Source organism: Crassostrea angulata, chromosome 10, assembly GCF_025612915.1.
Source record: "Crassostrea angulata isolate pt1a10 chromosome 10, ASM2561291v2, whole genome shotgun sequence".
Classification (NCBI taxonomy): Eukaryota; Metazoa; Mollusca; class Bivalvia; order Ostreida; family Ostreidae; genus Magallana; species Magallana angulata.
Genome location: NC_069120.1, coordinates 14,637,605 through 14,658,555, shown reverse-complemented (window position 1 = coordinate 14,658,555; position 20,951 = coordinate 14,637,605). Strand labels below are relative to the sequence as shown.

Below are 20,951 nucleotides of genomic sequence, written 5' to 3'. Positions count from 1 at the left end.
GGGGGGGGGGGGCAGGCCCCCTCCTGGCCCCCCCCCCCCCCTGATGCTACGTGCCTGTGTTTAGAGGTCTGTCCCTTATATAAGGGTTGTAGGGACAGCAGTGATTAAAGAGAAATATGGCTTCGCCTCGCCATCTATGAGATTGATCAACCCAAAATATTTCCATAGTGAGTCAGTAACTAACCTAATAAGTAAAAATATAGGGCCACCCGGTAGATTTGAGTTCACTCTGCTAGGGTGAAGAACTTAGGTTCGTTTCTTTTCTCTCTCTTCACAAGAACTAACTTCGTGTTCGTTTCCTATAGTATAGGGCATTCTATGACAATGTAATTATTTGATAGTGTAGCCTTAGTAGAGTCACTTGATTGATTCAGGGTCGAATTAGATATCCCTTTCATATAGATCATCTGATCCAATGTTGTCCGTCGTATAGTTCAGTACGTGTTACTATTTTTATACTTGGTATTCCCTGTGCTCATCATTGACCTTCGTCCTTCTCTAAAAAGAGTGCAATAAATACATATTTTCATTCCTCCCTCATAACTTTTTTCTATCATTGAATTTTGGCAAAATAATTTATTTTCATATTTCTAGTAATTTATTCTGAGAATATTTACACTCCTCCTGTTATATTTGTGGAAAATATACTTGTTATTTGTTATCATCAATTATTTAAAGTCACATTTACTTTTGTTATAATAAATTATTAAAACTTTTCAAATCTTTAATTTATATAACGAGGTGTTGAACATATTCTGGAAATCAATACAGAACCTGGGAAAACCTTTAAACAGTAGAATTTTGGGCGTTATTATTATTTTTTTTTAATATAAGAATTATTGAAAACTGAATCAGTTGGTAAAATTTGAACTAAGGAGAATATAGAGTTCTTTTACAGTCCCATAATCGTTTGTTTCCGGTTACACATGCATTTAGTTCGCTTCCGCAACTTAAAATATAGTACCAGAAACCAGGGACGTATATACTAGTGCAAAACAAATTCTTATTGAAGAATAGATATGATTTTACGATTATTTAATATAACAATAATAAATATTATTCTAAACGCTTGATGACGCTTATACTTGTGCTCGTGGCGCATGAATTAGCAAAGTGGTTTATGGAAAATTGAACGTCGCAGATTTCCATTGCAAACATGTGGTGAAATATACTTTGGGTGTGAATATCGGTGTAACTTACACATGTGATAGAAAGGCTGTTTTAGTTACGAACTCCTTGGGCTCAATTGTGACCAGTAACTCCACTAAATATAATTGGTTACACTAGCTAGTGTTTTTAACGATTCCTCTATGTACATTATAACACAAGCTGGCTTTCCATCGTCCCATTGAACGTAAATTTTAAAAAAATGATTTATTTGCAACTATATGTAAGAATTTTTTAAAAAGAAATTGTTTCTGCAAGGGAGATGGTTTTGATGGGATTTTTGCAGATCATATATCTACGAACCTGTAAATTTTTTTTAATTACTTTTAAGTATAATTACGAAAAGAAATACCATAAAAGTCTAAATTTAAAGACTTCATCTTTACCCGACAAAATCTCTAGAATCCAGGGGCTTCCGGAGGCTTTCTGAATCCACTGGGGGCCTCAATGCGGTCCCCAGACCGCTGCTTAAAATTGGCGCCCCAATTAACTTCAAGTCATGGATCCACTCCCCTGGTGATTGTTACGTTATTCTTAAAATTTGAGTGAGCACCATCGATAAATGGTTATCAAGGTATTAGCGTATACAGATATTAGTTTGGTTCTAAGGTTTTATTTAAACTTGTACATCGACTGTGTACACACGACTGCGTACAACTGTGTAAAATATTATAACCTCCTGCTGAGTTAAAACGAGGTAAAAATAATTTTTTTTAATAAGTATCCTTGATGAATATTTCACCCACTTTATTGGCTTACTAATCCCGTCTTCAGTTAAATTTTATATAACTGAACTGTATTGAAATATGATACGGACATGTGCTTTTTTAAAAGTTATACATAGGCAGAATATTGTTAACAATTAACAAAAGTGAACAATTGTACATCATTGCTGATTTACTTCAGAAGTTCCACTCGGATATCCGGACTCAAGGTATTGTGTTTGGACAGACACTTCCTGTAGAAAACGAAGGAGGTACCAAAAAGTTTCCTCCAGTCGGTGACACGGTGGGCAATGTTGCCATTGACGCTCACGTGATCGACATCAGCGTTTCCGTCAGTCACCCACATCGACATGAAAGTTAAGAAAGGGTATTTTTGGCGATTCTTGTAGGTGACGTCTGAGACCGTAAGTATTGTCTCCGAAAATGAAGATCGAATATGCAACGTGGCTGTGTTACCATTTTCGTAGACGATTTTCATCGACATCTTTTTCACATCAATGTCGATGCTTTTGATGCTAGCAGATGGGCGGGGTTGTCTAGGGTTGGACTCCCCAATCAGCACGGACGACCCAAAGGGAATCCAGTCTACTCCTGGCGGTGTAAGAGGAAGCAGACGTACCATTCCATCCTGGTAAATCACCAAAGTCTGTCCGTATTGCCCATTAGTCCATGGAAGCTTTTGGTACAGTCGAATATAATCAGCATTTGGAAATACCTTATCATCAATTTTCACTGTCATGTTTTTATTGTATTGCCACCAGAAGTCGACATCGACGCCTTCGATAATAGTATCTCCATTATCATGAAAATTGAAACTCTGTTCTTCTTTCTGAGGTCTTTTTCGAAGATTTATTGTTTTGATATCTAAAGTGTCGCTCAGATTTTTCGGAATCAGTATTTTAATAGCATTACTAGGTCCACCCGACCACGTAAAATCCGGAATTGCAAGAGAAAAATTTAATGCGCCTGGTCTAAATGTATGGTAAACTGGATCCGTGTACTCTTCTTTCCGACCGAGATAATTAAAACCCAGCTCGATCGGTTCGGATAAAGAATCTTGGAGCTCCACAGTCAATATCGACCCGATTTCTGAATCTGGAGATCCCTGTCGTGGTCCACGTAGAGCAAAGAAAACAACTATTACATAAGAGTTTACCTCTTGAGAGAATGTAAGAATCGCATATCCCTTGCGCTTTTTTTCCTCTTTGTTTACCTTGTATGTTATATTATCAAACCGCCAAAGTCTTTCTATGGCCATGTCGCAGTTAGTCCAATCCGGATCGCGGACATTTGCGTACGCTTTATATTTTGGATGCATCGCTCGGATTTCATAGGATTGTAGAGAGTTGTGATAAAATGGTATTTTGATGTTGTCTATTTCTGCACACTGGGTGGGTTCGCTCTTCTGCTCAAGTCTGGCACTCCGAACATAGTCTCTACCTTTCAAATGTTCATAATTAATATCATCAAAACAGAAGACATTGCAAAGAAATACTTGTTCTTGAATGCTCTCTTCGCCGATTTTCACAGTAATTTTGTCGATTTCCACTCCAAACTTGTCACTTTGAGTAAGCAGCAGTACAAGACTGTGTTGCCCTGCTGGGAGCCGACGAATACGACCTATCCTTCCCGTCGACACATAATCAGTCCAGGCCTTTCCACCCTGACTCCTTGAATGGGTTCGAAAAGTTCCTATTTCTTCCCAGTTCATCAAAACAGTTAATATATCTTCCTCTCCGTCGTTTGAGTACAGTATGTTGTCGACCAGAACATCCGATTCCTTGTCTAGGCAGAAGTCGAATTTCAGCATGCCTATTTGAGAGACAAGCATCCACACAGCCTTCTTGTTCGAAGCTGTTTCTCTGTTAGTTATACTTTTAATTGTTTCATTTGCTGGTATATGTAAATAGTCTTCTGCCTCCAAGTCGAACGTCTTCTCAGCGTACCCAGTCGTCAAAGAAATAAGGACAAGTACAAGCACTATTTTTTGCTCCATTTTGAATGTTTCTATCACACGGTTTAAGTATAAATGCCGAGTAATATATGCTTACGCAACAGATTGTTTTCTCTTTTACAGGTATATATGTTGAGATGGCTCACAAATCATTGCATTACATCAATACTTAGGCAAAATGTCGAAAGCATTCGAGCGGAATAATGAATTAGATTTAGAAATACAATTAATTGAATTGACTGAGTTTACCTCACAACATTATTTCGGCCCGAGGTAAGAAGTGTCGACTGTGTAATCCGCCCAGTTTTCTCTCACCATTAATCTTGTTGTCACAACTTCACAACATTAACTACTGGTTTCACTGATCAATCAGAAAGAAATCCCAACACCCAGTACACAATTACATGTACTAATTACCTTTTCTGAATCTTTTGTTTCATAGGTGTCTTATTTGCGTAATATTTCTTTGTTTTGACGCACAGACTTGTGCTTTCGTTCAGTGAATTTCATTAGCATTTAAAGCAGTGATAAATTATCTTAAAAGAGTGGGTTAAAATGCTAACCATGCAAGTATATTGAAACAGGTATATTGTCTTTTTTTCTAGAGACAAGAATTGTCAGCATGAAAAGTAAATTGATTTAAATCAAATATAAATATCAAGAATTGTTTAAAATTGTCACTGGCGTACTGACGAATACATTAATATATTATTAAATCATTAATTAATATTATTCATGTTTTGCTTGAATAATAAGTGTATGAACACATCAAACTTAAACGCTTATTTTAACACAACAATGAATAACTTGATTGAAAATTTTTAATAAAATCGATAACCACATTATAACCACATTTTAACTTGTGAATCGATAAATGCATTTGAAATCGATTATTTTTTTTTAAAGCAACTGTTGTAGATTAATAAAAGCACATAAAATACAAAATAATGAATAATATACAAAGGCGATGTGAATTAAAACATCTTGCAAATAATAACATGTTGTTTATATTGTTTAACTCTCCCTGATCACTCTTTCGAGTCTTTAATAGTCCCCCCGTTAATTTGATTGCTCTCTGTTAGCACAATGGTATTTTCCAGGATAAAGGAATCTTCAGTCACAGCCTCCATACTGTCAAACTTGCTAGTGTTCACACTGTCTGGGATTTTCGGACTCACAACATGTTTTTTGATTCGATGATGCACAATATAAGCGAACGCAAAAGTGAAAACCATTATGATGATACCACTGAGAACCTGTAGGACGAGCAGAACAGCCTGGTTTGCCTCCACTTGTGAAGAGACTACTGGTATGTTTTCGTAAACACCCACTTCTAGCACTGCAATTTTAGTTCTACCCAAAGTTGAATTTTCTGTAGCCTGAAATAAAAAAGATTATGGCGTAACGATTAAACAATAAATTAATTATTTTTGAGATGGTTTAAAATTTGAATAAAGAGATAATCCCATAATACCTGTATTATCATCATAAAATTGTGTGGATCTTCCTCAGTTATTTCCCTTGTCTTATTAACATGTCCATGCTGAGGATTAATGATGAAATAGTCTTTAAATCCAAACGGTTCTCCTGAAAACAAGTAACAGTAATAATTTTCTTAACTTAATGAAATTCAAGAGCACTTAACGATCTATTTGCTCAATGGACTCTTTTGGAAAATAATAAGCGGTTATCATAGCGTACCGTAGAGGAATGAGTACGTGACGTTATTTCCGGTAACATCGCCATCAGCAGCCTCGATTCCACCCGGGCTGGTTTCTAACTGACCCTTTGGAAACAAGAGAAGAAAAAGAACAGAATGGTAAATCTACAGCTTTATTCTTTCACTTAAGAGGAGTCTATATTATCATTGGAATTTCTTACCGTGTATTCTCTGTAGGAGTTCGCACTATACCCTGATATTGTACAGTTTGTCGACTTTGTGTTGGCAAAGATGGGTCCATTATCATCCTCGTCAATAACTGTACCATTCACAATGCTATTCTGCAATAACAAAATCATACATTTGGTTTTTTAACTTGTGACGGTAAACTTTGTAAATGTCAATTTTAAAACACACAAAATTTTTGTTTAAAAAAAAATTAGAAAATAAAAAGGAAAGCCACACCGCTTTCGCTCACTTGTCATTATCTTTCAGAATGAACAATTCTGACCAACTACATGTATTTCTGTTAATAAAATAATAATTTTTAGGTGTTTTGAACGAACTGTTTGAGAAAGCTTACTTACACGAAATCCACATTTGATTTCTATTTGGAAGTCCTTCAACACAAATTTATTCTGAAAAACAAAACTAAAGGCTGGTTTAATTGCATTTACATATTTTAATTTCTGATTGATTTAATTCTTAAAGTTTTCGCTGAACTTATGTCGATGGTGACTGACCTCTACAAGATAGATATATTCAACGTCGATGGCTTTCTGTAGAAATAGTGACCATTTATTGCCCTCTTGAACAGATTTAAAATGGTTCGATAGGCAGTCGGGATGAATATGGTAGTAAATGTTGTTGATAAATGAAGGGGCAGCTGTAGCGTTTAAACGGATCTCAATAATAGATATATCTGCAAAAAATATTAGATGATACATCATTATAAATAAATTAGCATTGGCATTGACCCATGCAAGAAGAGCACAACAATAAGGCAAAACTAAAAAGAATATTGCTTATGTGGTTATTGTCTACCTCTCTTTGGTCAAACACTAGTGAATATTAATCAAAATGCATAAATCTTTGAAATTGGGATTTTTCCTTCTTCTTGAACCTGATACAAAACTGTCTTACTTAGGGGCGATGATTCTCTAATGGTGATGTTTTTTGGAAGATGCTGGATGAAGGAACTACAGTCCTTAGGGTCTGCTATGGACTGAGTGAGCACTACAATACAAAAGTTACTTAATCAAATCAACTCTTGTAATCATAATTTTTATTCTTAAATGACCCAAAGGTTTAAGAATTGAAAAAAAACCAAGAAGTAATATCGAGTGTTATGAAACCCGATACTATATTATGATAAAAGTAAATTTGTTAGACAACAATTACCAAACCAATAAAAGCCAATTAAAATAATTCCGACCGGAACATTGCTCCTCATACTCGCAAGCTGTGATGACTTTGTTTAACAGTTGATCAATGATTTATAGAAAATCTTTGATTGCAAACTTTCCAAATCTCATATAAGTTAAATCCGTTAATGTAGGGTCTGTTTATCTTGTTGGTTTTGTAACTGATAAATTTTATCAAAAGTTTACAAACCAACTGGCTTTCTTTTTCCTTCTGTACATGCAATTCTTTAACGTTATCGGAGAATGTGAAGTTTCTTACAAACTTTGTTTGGCTGCTTTTCAGTAAGATATGTTCATTTAACTTTACCTTTTTGTTAAACACGTTTTTCACTATTCATCTTTTTTTTAACACTGGGAGTTTTATATAACTTTGTTAAAAATTTGAGGTGAATGTGCGACAGATCTTAGTTATAATTTGGCAAGATCAAATTAAAACAGTACTGTTAAAATATCAATGTACTGTGTTGTTGGAATACTGTATTAAAATTAAATGCCATTTCCTTTTATGTAGAGGGAATTATGTTCATTGTTCCTTTAGATACAACATCACTACCAATGAAAAAATGATCAAAATAAAAAAGTTGTTTTTTCAGTTTCAGAAAGCAGATCAATTCAGAGAGATTATCTATCCGACATAAATTGAAAATCAACTTTATGAAGTTTTAGAATTACAAATAAAATTATACTGCATATAATTTTCTGTTTTTCTATCTTATGTCTTACTTGATATGACAGCGAGAAGGAACCGCATTTGATATCATCCAAATAAGCATGGTCCAAAGAATGACATTGGGTCTTTGGCAAAGCCGGCAGGAAGTGGGACGTTATTCAATGGTTTTATCGCTCAGCCACAGGAGCTGAAGAACTTTTGGTATTTAATAAAAAGGGAATCAATTTCTCTGTTTACTTTAGGCCATTGAACACACAGGTTTTAAGTGATCGTGCAAGACTGAAGAATTGGGAACTCATTTTATAACTCGTTCGAACTTAATTTACAAATATGAGACAAATTCAGAGCAAAATATCTATTGATTTTTACCTGTTTGTTATGATTATGTGTCTGTACTGCATTATCAATTTAGTATTTATGATATCGTAGATCATACAAAATCATCATTATTGATTACCACAAGTCGTCAGAATGTTAAACAAAGTGTTCTTGACACACATTTATGACTGTATATGATTATGTCATAGGTGCCTGCATCATCACTTATAAAAACCAATCAATATTTAAAATGAATAAAATAAATATTATGGGAAAAAAATATAAAATTAATGTAAAAGAGATAAATGGCAAAGCTGAGTGCGCTGAAATTCTGTTGATCATCACTCCTTTGTGTAGAAAGCAATTACATGACGTCATAGGTGACGGGTCTGCGAGTGTAAGGATGATGTATGCTCGAAACTATTGATGGTGACGCCTTAAACAAGACAATTTAAGCGGTGATAAGAGGAGTTCGTCATCAGAAGTTGATACACATGGCGAAGTGTGTAGCAGATAATCAATACAAAAAATAAAGAATTTTTTTTTAGAAAACTTAATTGTTTTCTGAACATTTTTTTTGTTAATTAAGTTACTAATGGTCTTACAAGCTTTAACAAAATGGATGATATATATTGTAAATTATTGAAAAATCACTATCACAAAATTATTATTTCATTAGATATGGATAGTATGGACAAAATAAACCATCAGTTATCAAATAAACAAAAAATGTCATAAAAACTTCATTTCATTGTAAATATTTTTGATTCTTTTAAATAACAAAATTGATCGTGATTTAAAATTTATTTACAATTCACTTAATACCACGCTGTGGACACGCATTTATTACGTTATCTTTGCGTAAGAATATTAGAACGCAAAGAATTAACAAAACAATGTAAAAAAAAAAAAAACAAGAACCGGTGTTGCATCAGATTTGGGCGGCGAAACAACGTGAGAATACCACGATGAATACACAGTTATTAACTTAATTAGAATATTACTGGGCTTTCCTGGTAAAGCACGTCTCTAAAACGTGGGAGGACTGCATGGGTTTTTACGGTCATTCATTTTCTTTAACTCGGTAGGTAAAGTCAGTGTTCCACTGTCTTCAGAGCTTCAGGTAAAATTTTGGAATAAAAATTGTGTTACTGTTTATGACCCACTATTAAAAACCTAATGTAACTACAATTTGAATTAACCGGAGCTGGAATCCCAAAACAGTTAACGTTTGGTATCAGTCCATTTGAACTTTCTTTAAGACGGCTCGACGGTCATGGCCAGTTACTGTCCATGTAAATATAGTATTTCATTTTCAAAAATAAATCACCTTTAACAATAACAAGGAAAAGCAATGGGTTGAACAAGAATATTTATTCATTATATATGTGTAAATACCCCCCAAAAAATAGATTTATTCAGTACTAGAGGGTCAGTTAGCGTAATTTTATATTATAAAGCTTTTTTTTTTACCTACTTATAACGCCGGTATTTTTCCCCTTATAATTAAAAATGTTTCATATGTGCACTTCAACTTACGCATATCAAACAAAATAGCTGTATAAATCAAACAGTTAGGCAGGTTAATCAATAATAACTCAGGCCTGAAAATAACAATGTGACAGTTTCGGTGACATTCTTTGACAAAGATATGCACTCCTTTGCAAAATCAATTATCAAGAAAGCCCTCATGTCTTTCGTACAGCACAGGTAAATCAGCGCTTGTCAAAAATAAGTAATCTTTAAACGTTACATTCTTCTCACGGCGGTCTCGGCAACGTTTTATTATTATTTGATCAACAATGTAAACATTAAAATGCTATCGCGAAGAACAACATAATATTCCTTGCTTCAAGTTATAACCGTGTTCAGGAAAATCAATTCGAGGATTGGGTCATGATTTAGGGACCTTTGTTTTTCTTGAATTATGCAGATAGTGTTATCTTTCCCCGTTAAAATTTAATTCTGGATAATTATGACGCTATTGATTTTTCAAAATGTTGAATTCTTTGGTCGTCAATTTTAAATATTGATTACACATTTTATTATGAAACAGAGATGTAAACAATCATAACCTCGATTATAAATGGCTTCAGTTTCTTGGAAAAAGAAAACTTTTTTTTATTTTAGAGAAGAATTTGCATGCTGTACATTGTGTGTAACTAATTTTATGTAGTCCACAAATCCTAGGAGATGGGTGCTTGGTAAACTAAAATTTCGGAATAACTTGGTTGACAATATCAAAATCGCAAGTCAAACAAATCGTTTGCCAGAGTTCTGAATAAATTGTAGTCTGGTGTACAAATGCTTTTCTTGTATTGGAGATTAAGTATACCTTACATTAGTGATGAATTAAAATAGGCCCTATGCATATTGTAAGAGAGGGCCTTATCAGCTCACACCCAGTTTACCTATTCCTTATCAAACTTTCCTCTCCGAAGTAGTAGCTTATCAGGCTACCTGACGAACGAAACACACCACCCGATGGGTCGCGCTAACGACAAAATACGGATATCACGGAAATAGAAAAACGGGCCTGTTACCATGGACAACACTTGTAGTCTGGAAAAAATACATATCTTTTGGTAATTTAGTAATATTTTTCGTGTTTTCTTGTTTGTACTTTTCGTGAAGAAGGACAACAGTAGAGAACTGGGTGCGTTTTTGGATAATGTTTCACCACTATGGAGACATCGCCATTTCAACATATAGGGATCATCTGTCATAAGAAATAAATGTAAGTTATGTAAACAAGCTGTATATAGCAAGAGAAAAAATGTTAGTATTGAACGACTTCTGTAACAGATGATGTTTTATTACAAATTTTCTGTAATGTTACAGCCTTCAATAACGGACATGTCTGATCGAGTTTTATGATGCTTATTCGATCAGCTTAATTTACTGTTTCTGATAATTTCATTTATTTGGCAAGTGAGACTGTAAAAATGTCACTGAATTTATAAACCCTTTATATATATTAATATCTCTAAATATATAATTTCTTTCTTCATTCGTCTTATCTATCCAATCTGACAATCGATAACTTAAGTGGATATCCCCTATCTTATTATTTATGACCGCGAACATTATATATGTTTACATATCCACATATCGCTATATCCATTTTAATTTTGAATTTTAATCCACAGGGTTGGACTATTTGACACAGACACGAATATACAAATCATCAAATGAATGATGCATAAACACGAATGCATTGCAAAGTGAATTCATTATTATCCTGTGTTACATTATAACATGCCCAACATTAACCATGACTTTGTTTTTGTTTTTTATTTGCTTCAGAAAACTAAAAACCATGAGAAATCTGGGCATATCAAAGGGATGTTTCCTGCTATGTTTTGCGCTTTTAATATCTCATGCTGAAGGTAATTGTTTAGTGTAAGAACAAGCTTGATATACATTCACAAAAAAAACAAAACAATTCTGATTGATTTTAAAGCAAAAAAGTGTAAACGTTCAGTATCATTCTTATGTTTTGCAGGGGTATTTTTATTTGTAGTTGGCAATGTTTAGTTTTTGAGCAATTGAATTTCTCATAGGAAAGACGAAACAATTATAAACTTATCCTTGAAAGACAAAAAAGAAAGGATTTACGAGTAGAACATATTGCTGGGTGATTATGCATTAAATCATAATCAAATTCACTTTAATAACTGTCAATGTACAAAAATCGACTATAACTAGAGAGGTTATAACAGCTTTTGATTTTTGTATTATGTCATGCGTTGATTTTATCTTTGCCAATAAGTAACCATTTGGAGAAGAATGTTTCCCTTTTTGCGAAAGATCGAGAGTTCTAGCACTTCATTGAATAATATCAAAATAAATTAAAATTTAGGTCTATTAAAAATGTGACCATTTACGGCTTAGGGGTAAAAGAGTGATATCATCTCATCTTACTAGTTCATGGATTCAACACCCCCACCCCCCCACCCCCCCCCCCTCCGTCTGCTTAAATTTTACACAAAGTACTGGTGTTTTTTTTTCAATTACAATGTAGCTGGACAATCATGCTATCATAACTTTATAATACATGTAACATCCACGTAACCATCCTAATTTTCTTTTCTCCCACTAGCGGAAATAATACAAAATATAATAATTATAAATGAATAGATTTTAAAAAATCGAAGTACTTAAAGTACAGGTATCCGTGCTCATTTGATGTGTATGGAAAACGTTTTCATGACATGGCATTTTTAAAGACTAAATAAACACACTGTTTCATTATTCATGATTTAACTGAGTTTTTTATAGGCATGTTTATAATATTTATATTGATATCGTAAATTTAATAAATCGTGGGATATTTAACACCCTAACTTAGATTTAAATGTTGAATTGTTTCGCTCTTAAAACAACTTCCACAACAATTTGACATTGTACTCTCAGCTTGACAACGGGATGATAGAAGTTACCAGTATAAAAATGTATTCCGTCGCTTAGCAACTTAACATTGCAAACTCAAACTATTTAGAATATCATGGAAAAGAAGAAAGAAGAGTATCGTGTGATGTTTAAATGTATCAGATGTAAAATTAAAATGACCAAATGAGATGCTATATATTCTACGTTCATGCACCGTACTATAGGCTTGCTATTGCTTACGCTATGTGCCCGGCTAAACATTATAGCATTTTCTTAAACCGAAAATAATGAGTATTTTTTATACATAAATACAGTTTGAGGAATTTTTTTCTTGTGAGAAGCATTTTTACTAGATAAAATGAAAACATTAGCAGACTGAGGAGACACTAACCTTAAAAAACCTTATTCTTGAAGGCAGATAAAACTAGGTTTTACATCAACATTTCATACAGATATTCAGACAAGGCAATAAAAACAATTACAAATGACGTGTTCTCTTCAAATTCAGGAGCATGTGATGTGCCTAATTTTGTAACAATAAAAGAAGATGCCTCTGGTGAGTAACCTTTTCTTCTTTGTATTGTGTATTAATTCAGTTAATTCTACCCAGGAAAGTATAAACAAAATATTGTTGTAACTACCGGTATAATTATGATGTCTTAAATTCCTTAAAACTCTTTGTTCTTTGTTTCTGGATAGACGTATTCTAATTTATAAAATCAATAGTGGCCCTCATCCTCCCGAAAAAAGGCAATTATAATGAAAGGAAAAACTAGAAGAAACAGGGTGTGTTTTCATCTCTCACAGAACATGTTCTTCAAAAATACCAAAACAAGAAAAAAATATTGTCACCTAAAAATAGAAAATATGCTTCTGTTTCAAACTCTTTGTTTACAATTATCGGATGACAACGAATAAAAATCAGTCATGAATAAAATTACTTCAATCAAAGTAATGAAAAAATTGAAATCAGAATGAATATCATGTGAACAATTATTAGCCCAGAGAGCTTTACTCTCAGTACCTTGATTTAATCTATGGTTTTATTGAACGATTTACCGGGACATGTGTTGGCCCGTTCGAATGTTCGTGTCGTTGAAACATGTCATTCTATATTAGACTGTATATAGGTTCGGAAAGGTTCGTCTTACTAGATTCCATACTAGTTTTACATAATCTTAACAAACATGATGATTTTGAATGTTTTAAATTATAATGATTTACATCAATATTTTATGACAAAACTCTGTTTTAAAGAATGTACGTGTAACTACCATTTCCTCAGACTAATGTTTTAGTAAAACATCTGATTATTCACTAAAAAAAACTTTTGAAGGAAAATCAAGTATTGAAAGAACTAAACACCGAACTCTTTGGATGTGTAATTATACATTGTATATTTTGTTATCAGTTTAACAATATTTATGTTGAATTTTATAATTTACTTACTTCATTATTTATATAAAGAATTATTGACGATTTGCCTGTTTAAAGCAAGAATTTTGCTTTTTCATATTTAGGTAGTATACTGAACAACTCAATCCCGATTGAAGAAACATTCACGTGGAATATAATTGAAGTATCTGGGCATCCATGGAGTACTCTGTCTATTGAAATACGAGCAAAAATACAGGAATATTTTCTATCAAATAGAAACAATGTCTCTGTATCAATATTTGTCACGAAACCAATTGATAAAGAAAGCCTGTTGGACTTTATAGGGGTAGGTAATGAAAAATAAATGAAAAAAAAAGAGATTTTTCTCAGTTATACAAAAGTTAGGAGTAGGTACTTCTCGATTAAAAATAGGAATTTATTGTACGATTCATTTCTGTATGTTATATATGAAACAATTTCTGTTAATAAGTAAATGGGTTTTAAACGGCATAAATGTACTGCTACATTTCGGGTGTAATTAGATACCGTGGTTGATGATTTAGATCGTAACATTTATTAATGATTTACATATAAAGATATTTAAAAATTTAAGATAATGGAAGATAATGGTAAATAATTCAAAACTCACAGTTTTGAATTCAATCGCAGGTCAAATACACTTACATGCTTTCGTAAAATTTCAGCATGTATGTTTCTGAGTCTAATAAACACGCAAGTCTGATCTTTAAGTATATTTGTCATGATTTGTAATATTTGTCTTTTCAATCTACAGTTGGTTGTCACTAATGTGAAACTAAGAATATCTTGCGGTGCGACATCTACCGTTACGGTAAGACCACAATATATTTTAACTTAATCCTCCAACATATAACATAGCAATCGTGAACATAAACATACCAGGTTGAATAGAAATCTGATACTGTACATTTTAAAATAATCCAAATTCTTATCAATTTCAGGACATGATAGTTATTGTGGAGTCTGTGAACGAATTTCCACCCGAGTTTGGAAAAAACTACTATCATATAAATGTGAACGAGGTACAAATACAATAATTTCATAATAAAAAAAAGATCTCATATAAATTTGGCAATAAATTTAAATTTTACACTTGAATTATTTTGGAAACTGCATTTTAAAGACTGCACACTTTCCCTTCGCGTCGACATAAAAATGCGGTTCAAAAATCAATCTGAATGTGGAAATGTTTTCAATTTTTTTCGTCAGAACACTGGTATCAAGAATAAAAATTGAGTTGGCTGGATGGTCAACAAATTACCAATCAGATGTACTTTAGAATATAAGATATGACTTTGTTTTGGCCATAAACTATTAGTCAATAAAGACAATGTCCATATACATTAGCTTTAAATTTTGATCTGTGTCTTTATACAAAGTTATTCTTCTCAAGGAGGTAAACCATGCAATGAAATGCTTTCTTTGGTGATTCATGCCGGGAAAGAATTGCACAAAAATACATAACTCGCGCTATGTGAATTGCAATAAATTTCCTTAAGAATAAGAGGGAACCATACTTGGTGGATATAAATATTACAGTATAAAATTGGCCAAGACTGTCCAGCCTTTTTATGATAGCATATATCTAGTAGTGTATCAGTCCTGATTATTGTGTGTTGGACGAGGTAACGCAGCATCAGACACTAAGGACTTCATCTCCCAAAAGGTTGAGATAAGTCTTCGTGCTTGAACTAACTGTTTGAGCTTATACCAGGGCCGAGATCAAAACAACAGTGGAATATTCTATAATTGTCAAACATTTAAGTTCAATGCCGGGTCATAGATAATGTACACAATACTCGTGTGACAAAATGCATGTTTATTGCTACTATCTGAACAGAGTACAGCCGTGGGCTCTTTGGTGTACACAATAAGTGACGTCACAGACAGGGACATAGATGAGGCTGATAATTCACTAACATACACCATATCCAAAGACCTTGAGGAAGTAAGCTTTGTTGATAATAAACTGAATTGTAATTTTTATAAAAGAAAAATTGATATGCAAAGACCTTTCTGATAAATAAAGATTTTACACATTGTTTAACAGTTTGACGGTACTCCGTATTTTGTCATGAAAACTGGAACAAGTCCCGATATCATGCTCCAAAAGGTCGTAGACTACGATGCCATAGTCGCAAGTGGGAAGATACCGACGTTCCTCATCCGCGTAACTGTCCAGGTAATTATAGTTTAGAAAATCAGAACGAACATTACGACATAAAGAAGGAAAAAGCATGTGCTATCGTCCGTTGATCTTGTTTTGAAAAAGTCTGTTGTGTTACATGTATAAAATGGAGCTGTGTAATTTCAGGACCATGGGGGACGGAGAGATGATGCTCTCTTTAACTTTACGATAATCAACGAAGACGACCTTCCACCTGCCTTTATCATTCCCAACTGTGACAGTGGATGTACTCCGAGTTATACGACAATCGTCCCAGACGGCTTTAGGGTACAAACGCTCAATAATATGACCCAATCAATTACTTTTGTGAGTAAAGACTAAAGATTTAATCAGTATATAATAATGTTCTGAGATCCGTTTTTATTTTCGTATAGGGTGCCCTGACTAATGTTACACCTGCAGCTCTAAAAGCTGTTGACCAGGACAAACAACATGCTGTACAATACAGTCTTCTTAATGGTAAACTGGAAATCGTAAATTAGAACTGATATAAAGTATGACACAATGATTCTAGTGATGGAAATTAATGGTCTAATATTGAATTGAGTGATACTTATATTTTAGACTCTGCTGGGTATCACAGTGCGTTCAGGATTGACCCAAACACTGGCATCATATCTGCACTTTCTCCGGTTTTGTCAACAGTAGCTTTGATCGTCAAGGTACTCAAAATAACATCCTTTATCAACCATTTTTAAAATCATTCTCAAAAATCAATATTCATGTATCTAACTATTGGTAAACATAATATACCAGAATATATACTATCAAATAGATAAGTTGATTTGAAAAACTTATGTTCAAAACGACGAATCCACACGTAGTATATATATTTAGTTGATTAACTGTATAGATGATGTACAATTCTTTACAGGTGACAGAAATCTCCGCCCTTCAAAGATTTGCTCTTGCCAACATGCTGGTTAAAACGAACTCTTCATCAGGGAGTCAGCCTAACGTGGGAAGGTCAGTGGTGAAGGAGACAGACGACAATATGACGATAATCGTCATCGTTGTTGCCATCGTTGCTGTCATTATAATTGGCGCCCTGGTTTTGGCGCTAGTGATATATTGCAAAAGACAAAGAGAGAAGATGGTAAAACCTGGCGACGTAAGTTCCAGTCAGTCCACGTCTCGCGATGCCCTTCAAAACGAGAAGGAACTCAGCAATAGTAGACAGGAGCTGTTACAATCGTACGCCATGTTTATGACGTCATCTGAAGGCAAGGGTAACGCGTTGCCACCAATAACGACTGCGGACATGATGATAGGAACCGACGAATTCAAAAAACGTTCGAGAAAACGAAGGAAGAAGGAGCAAGAGATATTTGATGGGACTAGAAAATATGATATGGAGGCCGATATTGACTTCTTCAGGCAGGGCACAAAATCTAAAATTAAAAGATCTACGCGAAGTATCAAAGAACAAAGACTGGATCCTAAGTACTGGATCACTGTCCAAAATGGCTATCTTGAGTAGTGTTGTTTTGATTCGACTATTGTGACGATATTAGACAAGTGCCATAAGTAGACTGTGATACATTAAGGTGGCTTTTTTTTTTTATCAGGAAACATTGCAGAGCTTTTCTTTTTGCAAAAAAGTTATTTTTAATTTTTCCTATTCGTAGACATGTAAAATGAACAAATAAATGTAGAGTAAAGTGTGTTGTGAATGTGGAATAAAGCGTGTCTTTTTATGTCAACCGATTCGTCTCTTCCTTAAATCATAAAAGATTAACAATATTATGGTAATACTGTTCTATCTCTACTATTTCTATTGGCTCATTACTTTACCTCTGATATTATATCCCGTATTTGTTAATCCCACATGCCCCTGAATTTAAGTTTTAACGTTAACAACAGTGTTGGGACATGCTCAGTATTATAATATTCTTTCATACCAAGCCCAGTCTCTATCTGGGATGAATGCTAGAATTTATAGTATGATCCAGATGGAACACGTTTTTGCCATAAACATAGGAAGACATTATGTATAAATTCGGTACATTTAATAACGAATATAAGATGACTACCAAATATTGAAATGTTGACATACTGAAAAACAGATATGGCTAAACCATTATGCATCTAATCGTCGACGGAATAAAACCGAAGCTTAAAAGCGCGATGTGTATAAACGTGCTTCATTTTTAAATATCTTGCATTTCTTAATTATCTTCAAGTATGTAAAAGTAGAATATCTTGCACCTCGTTAGCTCAGCTCCAAAGTTCAGACAAATGACCTTGAATGATTTCTAAGAAATGTCATCAATGTACATACGTTCATGAAGGTTCAAGATTCTTTCTTTAAATGTTGATTACAAAACTGTGAATCTCTTTCAGTTGAAAAGTTACCCTATTTTTATTTTGTATTTTATGACACTATCAAGTATCATTTTATGTTGCTCCTCAGTTCGGCAGACAATTACTGACAGCTTATTTTAAATCGCACAAACATTATCTGCATGTTCAAAAACGTGTTTCTTAGAGATCAATCGCTCATCACCTCAGCTGATGTTAGTATCACCTGGGACCTTATTGATTTCTTGTCGCATTGCTTTTCATACATGTCTTAATATCAATGTCACAATAAAACTGTTCATAGTTTGATGTAAATTTTATAGCTTTCCTGTGAACATGTTCAGTATCTGCTTCGTAATGCGGTGTCGTTAAAAGCCTGCTTGCTCCTTCGTGTGCATACTAGGGGGGTTAATGGCAAACACAGGAAGCAATTTGCAAGGCACTCGGCTTTTAGAAAGAAAATGGCGGATCGTGCTAAAGTGACCCTAAGGTCCCATGTCGCAGTATGTGCTGTCACGATATAGATCCCCGAACTGTTTAATGGATTAGACATGAATGTCTTTACTGGCGATGCCGTGTCTTCATATATGTGTATCATTTCTAATGGGTCGTATATGTAAACAATGAACACAAATCAATCAATCGTAAATTTTTAAACATTTTTGTTGTCGTGTTTTTGGTCAGCTCCTTACACTTTACAATTCGTGGATCTACATGTGTTTCGTCCTCATACTAACTTACGCCTCGCCATTTAGAATTGAATTTCTAAAAGGTTAAAGTTGAACAGCAGAACCTTTTTAAAATTTTGCAATGAGTAATTGATACGAAAAGTTAAAGCATTACAAATTGCCGTTTATTGATTTATGAATTAAAAATCTTTAATGTAACATATATTAATTAAAAAATTCCAGGCCTTTGTAGTCCTTAAAACTGAGCACGACAGTATTCCTTTTTGCTCAACCTTGTTAGTCAAAAGTAATGGAAAACGAAAGTAAACTATTTTTCTTTCAATGTTTAAATGATTTAACACCTTTAAACCTAAAATTGATTTAAATCAGCCTTGTCCTATTAATTCTATTTATGACAAACAAAGGATGGTAAATATGGAATAAATAACAGTGCTACGAGGTCAAAGGCACATGTGAATTTTTTACCTCAAGATAATGAAGACTTTGACTTTGATGAATTTCAAATAACATTGCGTGGAGTTAAAATAATTATTTAACAGAATGATTATTTATTTATACTACTGTTAATTATGAACTAAGATTACAATAAACATTAATAGATTTACAATTACTGGGTTAAGGCCCTCATCTGCGACATGATCCGAGGGCCTGGTGGCTATGCCAGATGAGTTTCAATCTATAGTGACCATTGTAACTACATTACTGATTTTATTTTAACTTTGAGAGTGTATTTAACTTATTTTAACAATAAACACTTTAAGTTAAGGCTTTTAACGTGACATTGATGACATGTTTATAGATAAAACTTCCACTGTAACAATTTTATACGATATGAATCGACATAGATTTGTTTAGAAAAAAAAATGTTCAGGGACCTAACATTTTCTTTTGAGTAAATTTGGCATGAATATACCGTCCGAGTATTGACCACAAAGCCTCCATGATAAAGAAACCAATTCTTTTTAACAATTAAAGATCTAAATATACCGTAACTTAATACCATTTAAGCGTATTTTCTGTAGATCCCATTTACAAATGTATTTTATGTATGAAAAATTATATTTAAAGCAACAGAATAGAAAGAATGCATTTGATACACACTCTATGGATTCAAATGCCTAATTTGTGTAGGAAAGATATTTTTCATTACATACACAAGATGACTTCAAGATCATGAAAGATCTTAGACCAAAGTAAAAAGTTCATTAAAACTTTCAAATATTAATGCACCATTTTTTGAGACTTAAATGTATACAAGTTAAACAAGATATGAAAAATAACCTTAAACAGCATTTTGATTGTTGTTTGCTCGCTTAAACAACTTGAATGCCAAAAACGAAATTCTAACTTTAAGTCCAAGATAGTTTCATTACCATGAGGTCATAACTGCTAAAAATTCATCAACAGTGTACGCTAAATGATTACAAAACAGTAGTACCACGAAATGTTTTTTTCCCTAAATCATCTACATTTGATAATGATTTCATTAAAAGGAAGTCAAAGTGACTACTTACCATATTGCAAAAGAATTATCATTCCAACACTTGAATAATAGTTCATGTTTCATTTTTGTTGATATGAATGCACACTGACTTTAGCAGCATCTGCTTCGATCTCAGTGCTGGTGAGAATGAGCGACAAAAGATTCCATTTCACTTAGAAGAGATGTGTACATATGTGCATATATTGTGTAGCTTATAATTAACCTCTCTGTTAAAATATTGTTTATCGATTCTAGTCCTTCTCTTCATTAAAAAGTCTGAAGTCAAACAACGGTCTGAAAAGGCGTACCAAAGGTTCGAGGCAAACGTCAATATATGGATATTAAAATGGTTTCCAGTTGAATAGATATCCCAAATAAATCATTAATTCTCAGTCTCAGATTTTTCCTTACAAAAAACTTAATCATTCCAGGAATATCACTATGTGATCTGTGTCAGTACTTTATTTCTATTATACAGGAAGACAGACGTACTGGGCATTGATTGCAACACAAATGATGAACACAATTATCATCTCTACGTGGCTGTCCGCGAGCCATTGAAAA

At 33.5% G+C, this 20,951-nt stretch overlaps 3 protein-coding genes across 5 annotated transcripts; 1 reads left to right on the top strand and 2 right to left on the bottom strand.

Annotated features, from left to right (window-relative positions):
• Positions 1-1,867: 1,867 nt before the first annotated feature.
• LOC128166968 (uncharacterized) lies at positions 1,868-4,263 on the bottom strand. The gene has a single exon (XM_052832447.1). The coding sequence runs from the start codon at positions 3,886-3,888 to the stop codon at positions 2,065-2,067; it is 1,824 nt and encodes a 607-aa protein (XP_052688407.1). The 5' UTR covers positions 3,889-4,263; the 3' UTR covers positions 1,868-2,064.
• A 386-nt stretch (positions 4,264-4,649) lies between these two features.
• Positions 4,650-20,891, bottom strand: LOC128167282 (uncharacterized). 3 transcript variants are annotated; one of them, XM_052832898.1, is made up of 8 exons: positions 20,419-20,891; positions 6,650-6,742; positions 6,250-6,428; positions 6,094-6,144; positions 5,728-5,847; positions 5,548-5,632; positions 5,321-5,433; positions 4,650-5,225 (listed from the first exon to the last, which is right to left on the bottom strand). In XM_052832898.1, the coding sequence occupies exons 1-8, from the start codon at positions 20,462-20,464 to the stop codon at positions 4,875-4,877; spliced, it is 1,038 nt and encodes a 345-aa protein (XP_052688858.1). In that variant the 5' UTR covers positions 20,465-20,891; the 3' UTR covers positions 4,650-4,874. The 3 variants fall into 3 exon arrangements, with proteins under 3 accessions (XP_052688858.1, XP_052688859.1, XP_052688857.1); XM_052832899.1 differs by lacking the exon at positions 20,419-20,891 and adding an exon at positions 7,654-7,802; XM_052832897.1 differs by lacking the exon at positions 20,419-20,891 and adding an exon at positions 6,908-7,035.
• On the top strand, positions 10,355-17,617 carry LOC128167280 (protocadherin Fat 3-like). The gene is made up of 12 exons (XM_052832896.1): positions 10,355-10,655; positions 11,225-11,307; positions 12,819-12,866; positions 13,831-14,033; positions 14,481-14,537; positions 14,668-14,748; positions 15,567-15,674; positions 15,777-15,908; positions 16,041-16,181; positions 16,289-16,373; positions 16,479-16,576; positions 16,789-17,617. Exons 2-12 carry the CDS (start codon positions 11,238-11,240, stop codon positions 17,392-17,394), a joined length of 1,629 nt encoding a protein of 542 aa, XP_052688856.1. The 5' UTR covers positions 10,355-10,655; positions 11,225-11,237; the 3' UTR covers positions 17,395-17,617.
• Positions 20,892-20,951: the final 60 nt, after the last annotated feature.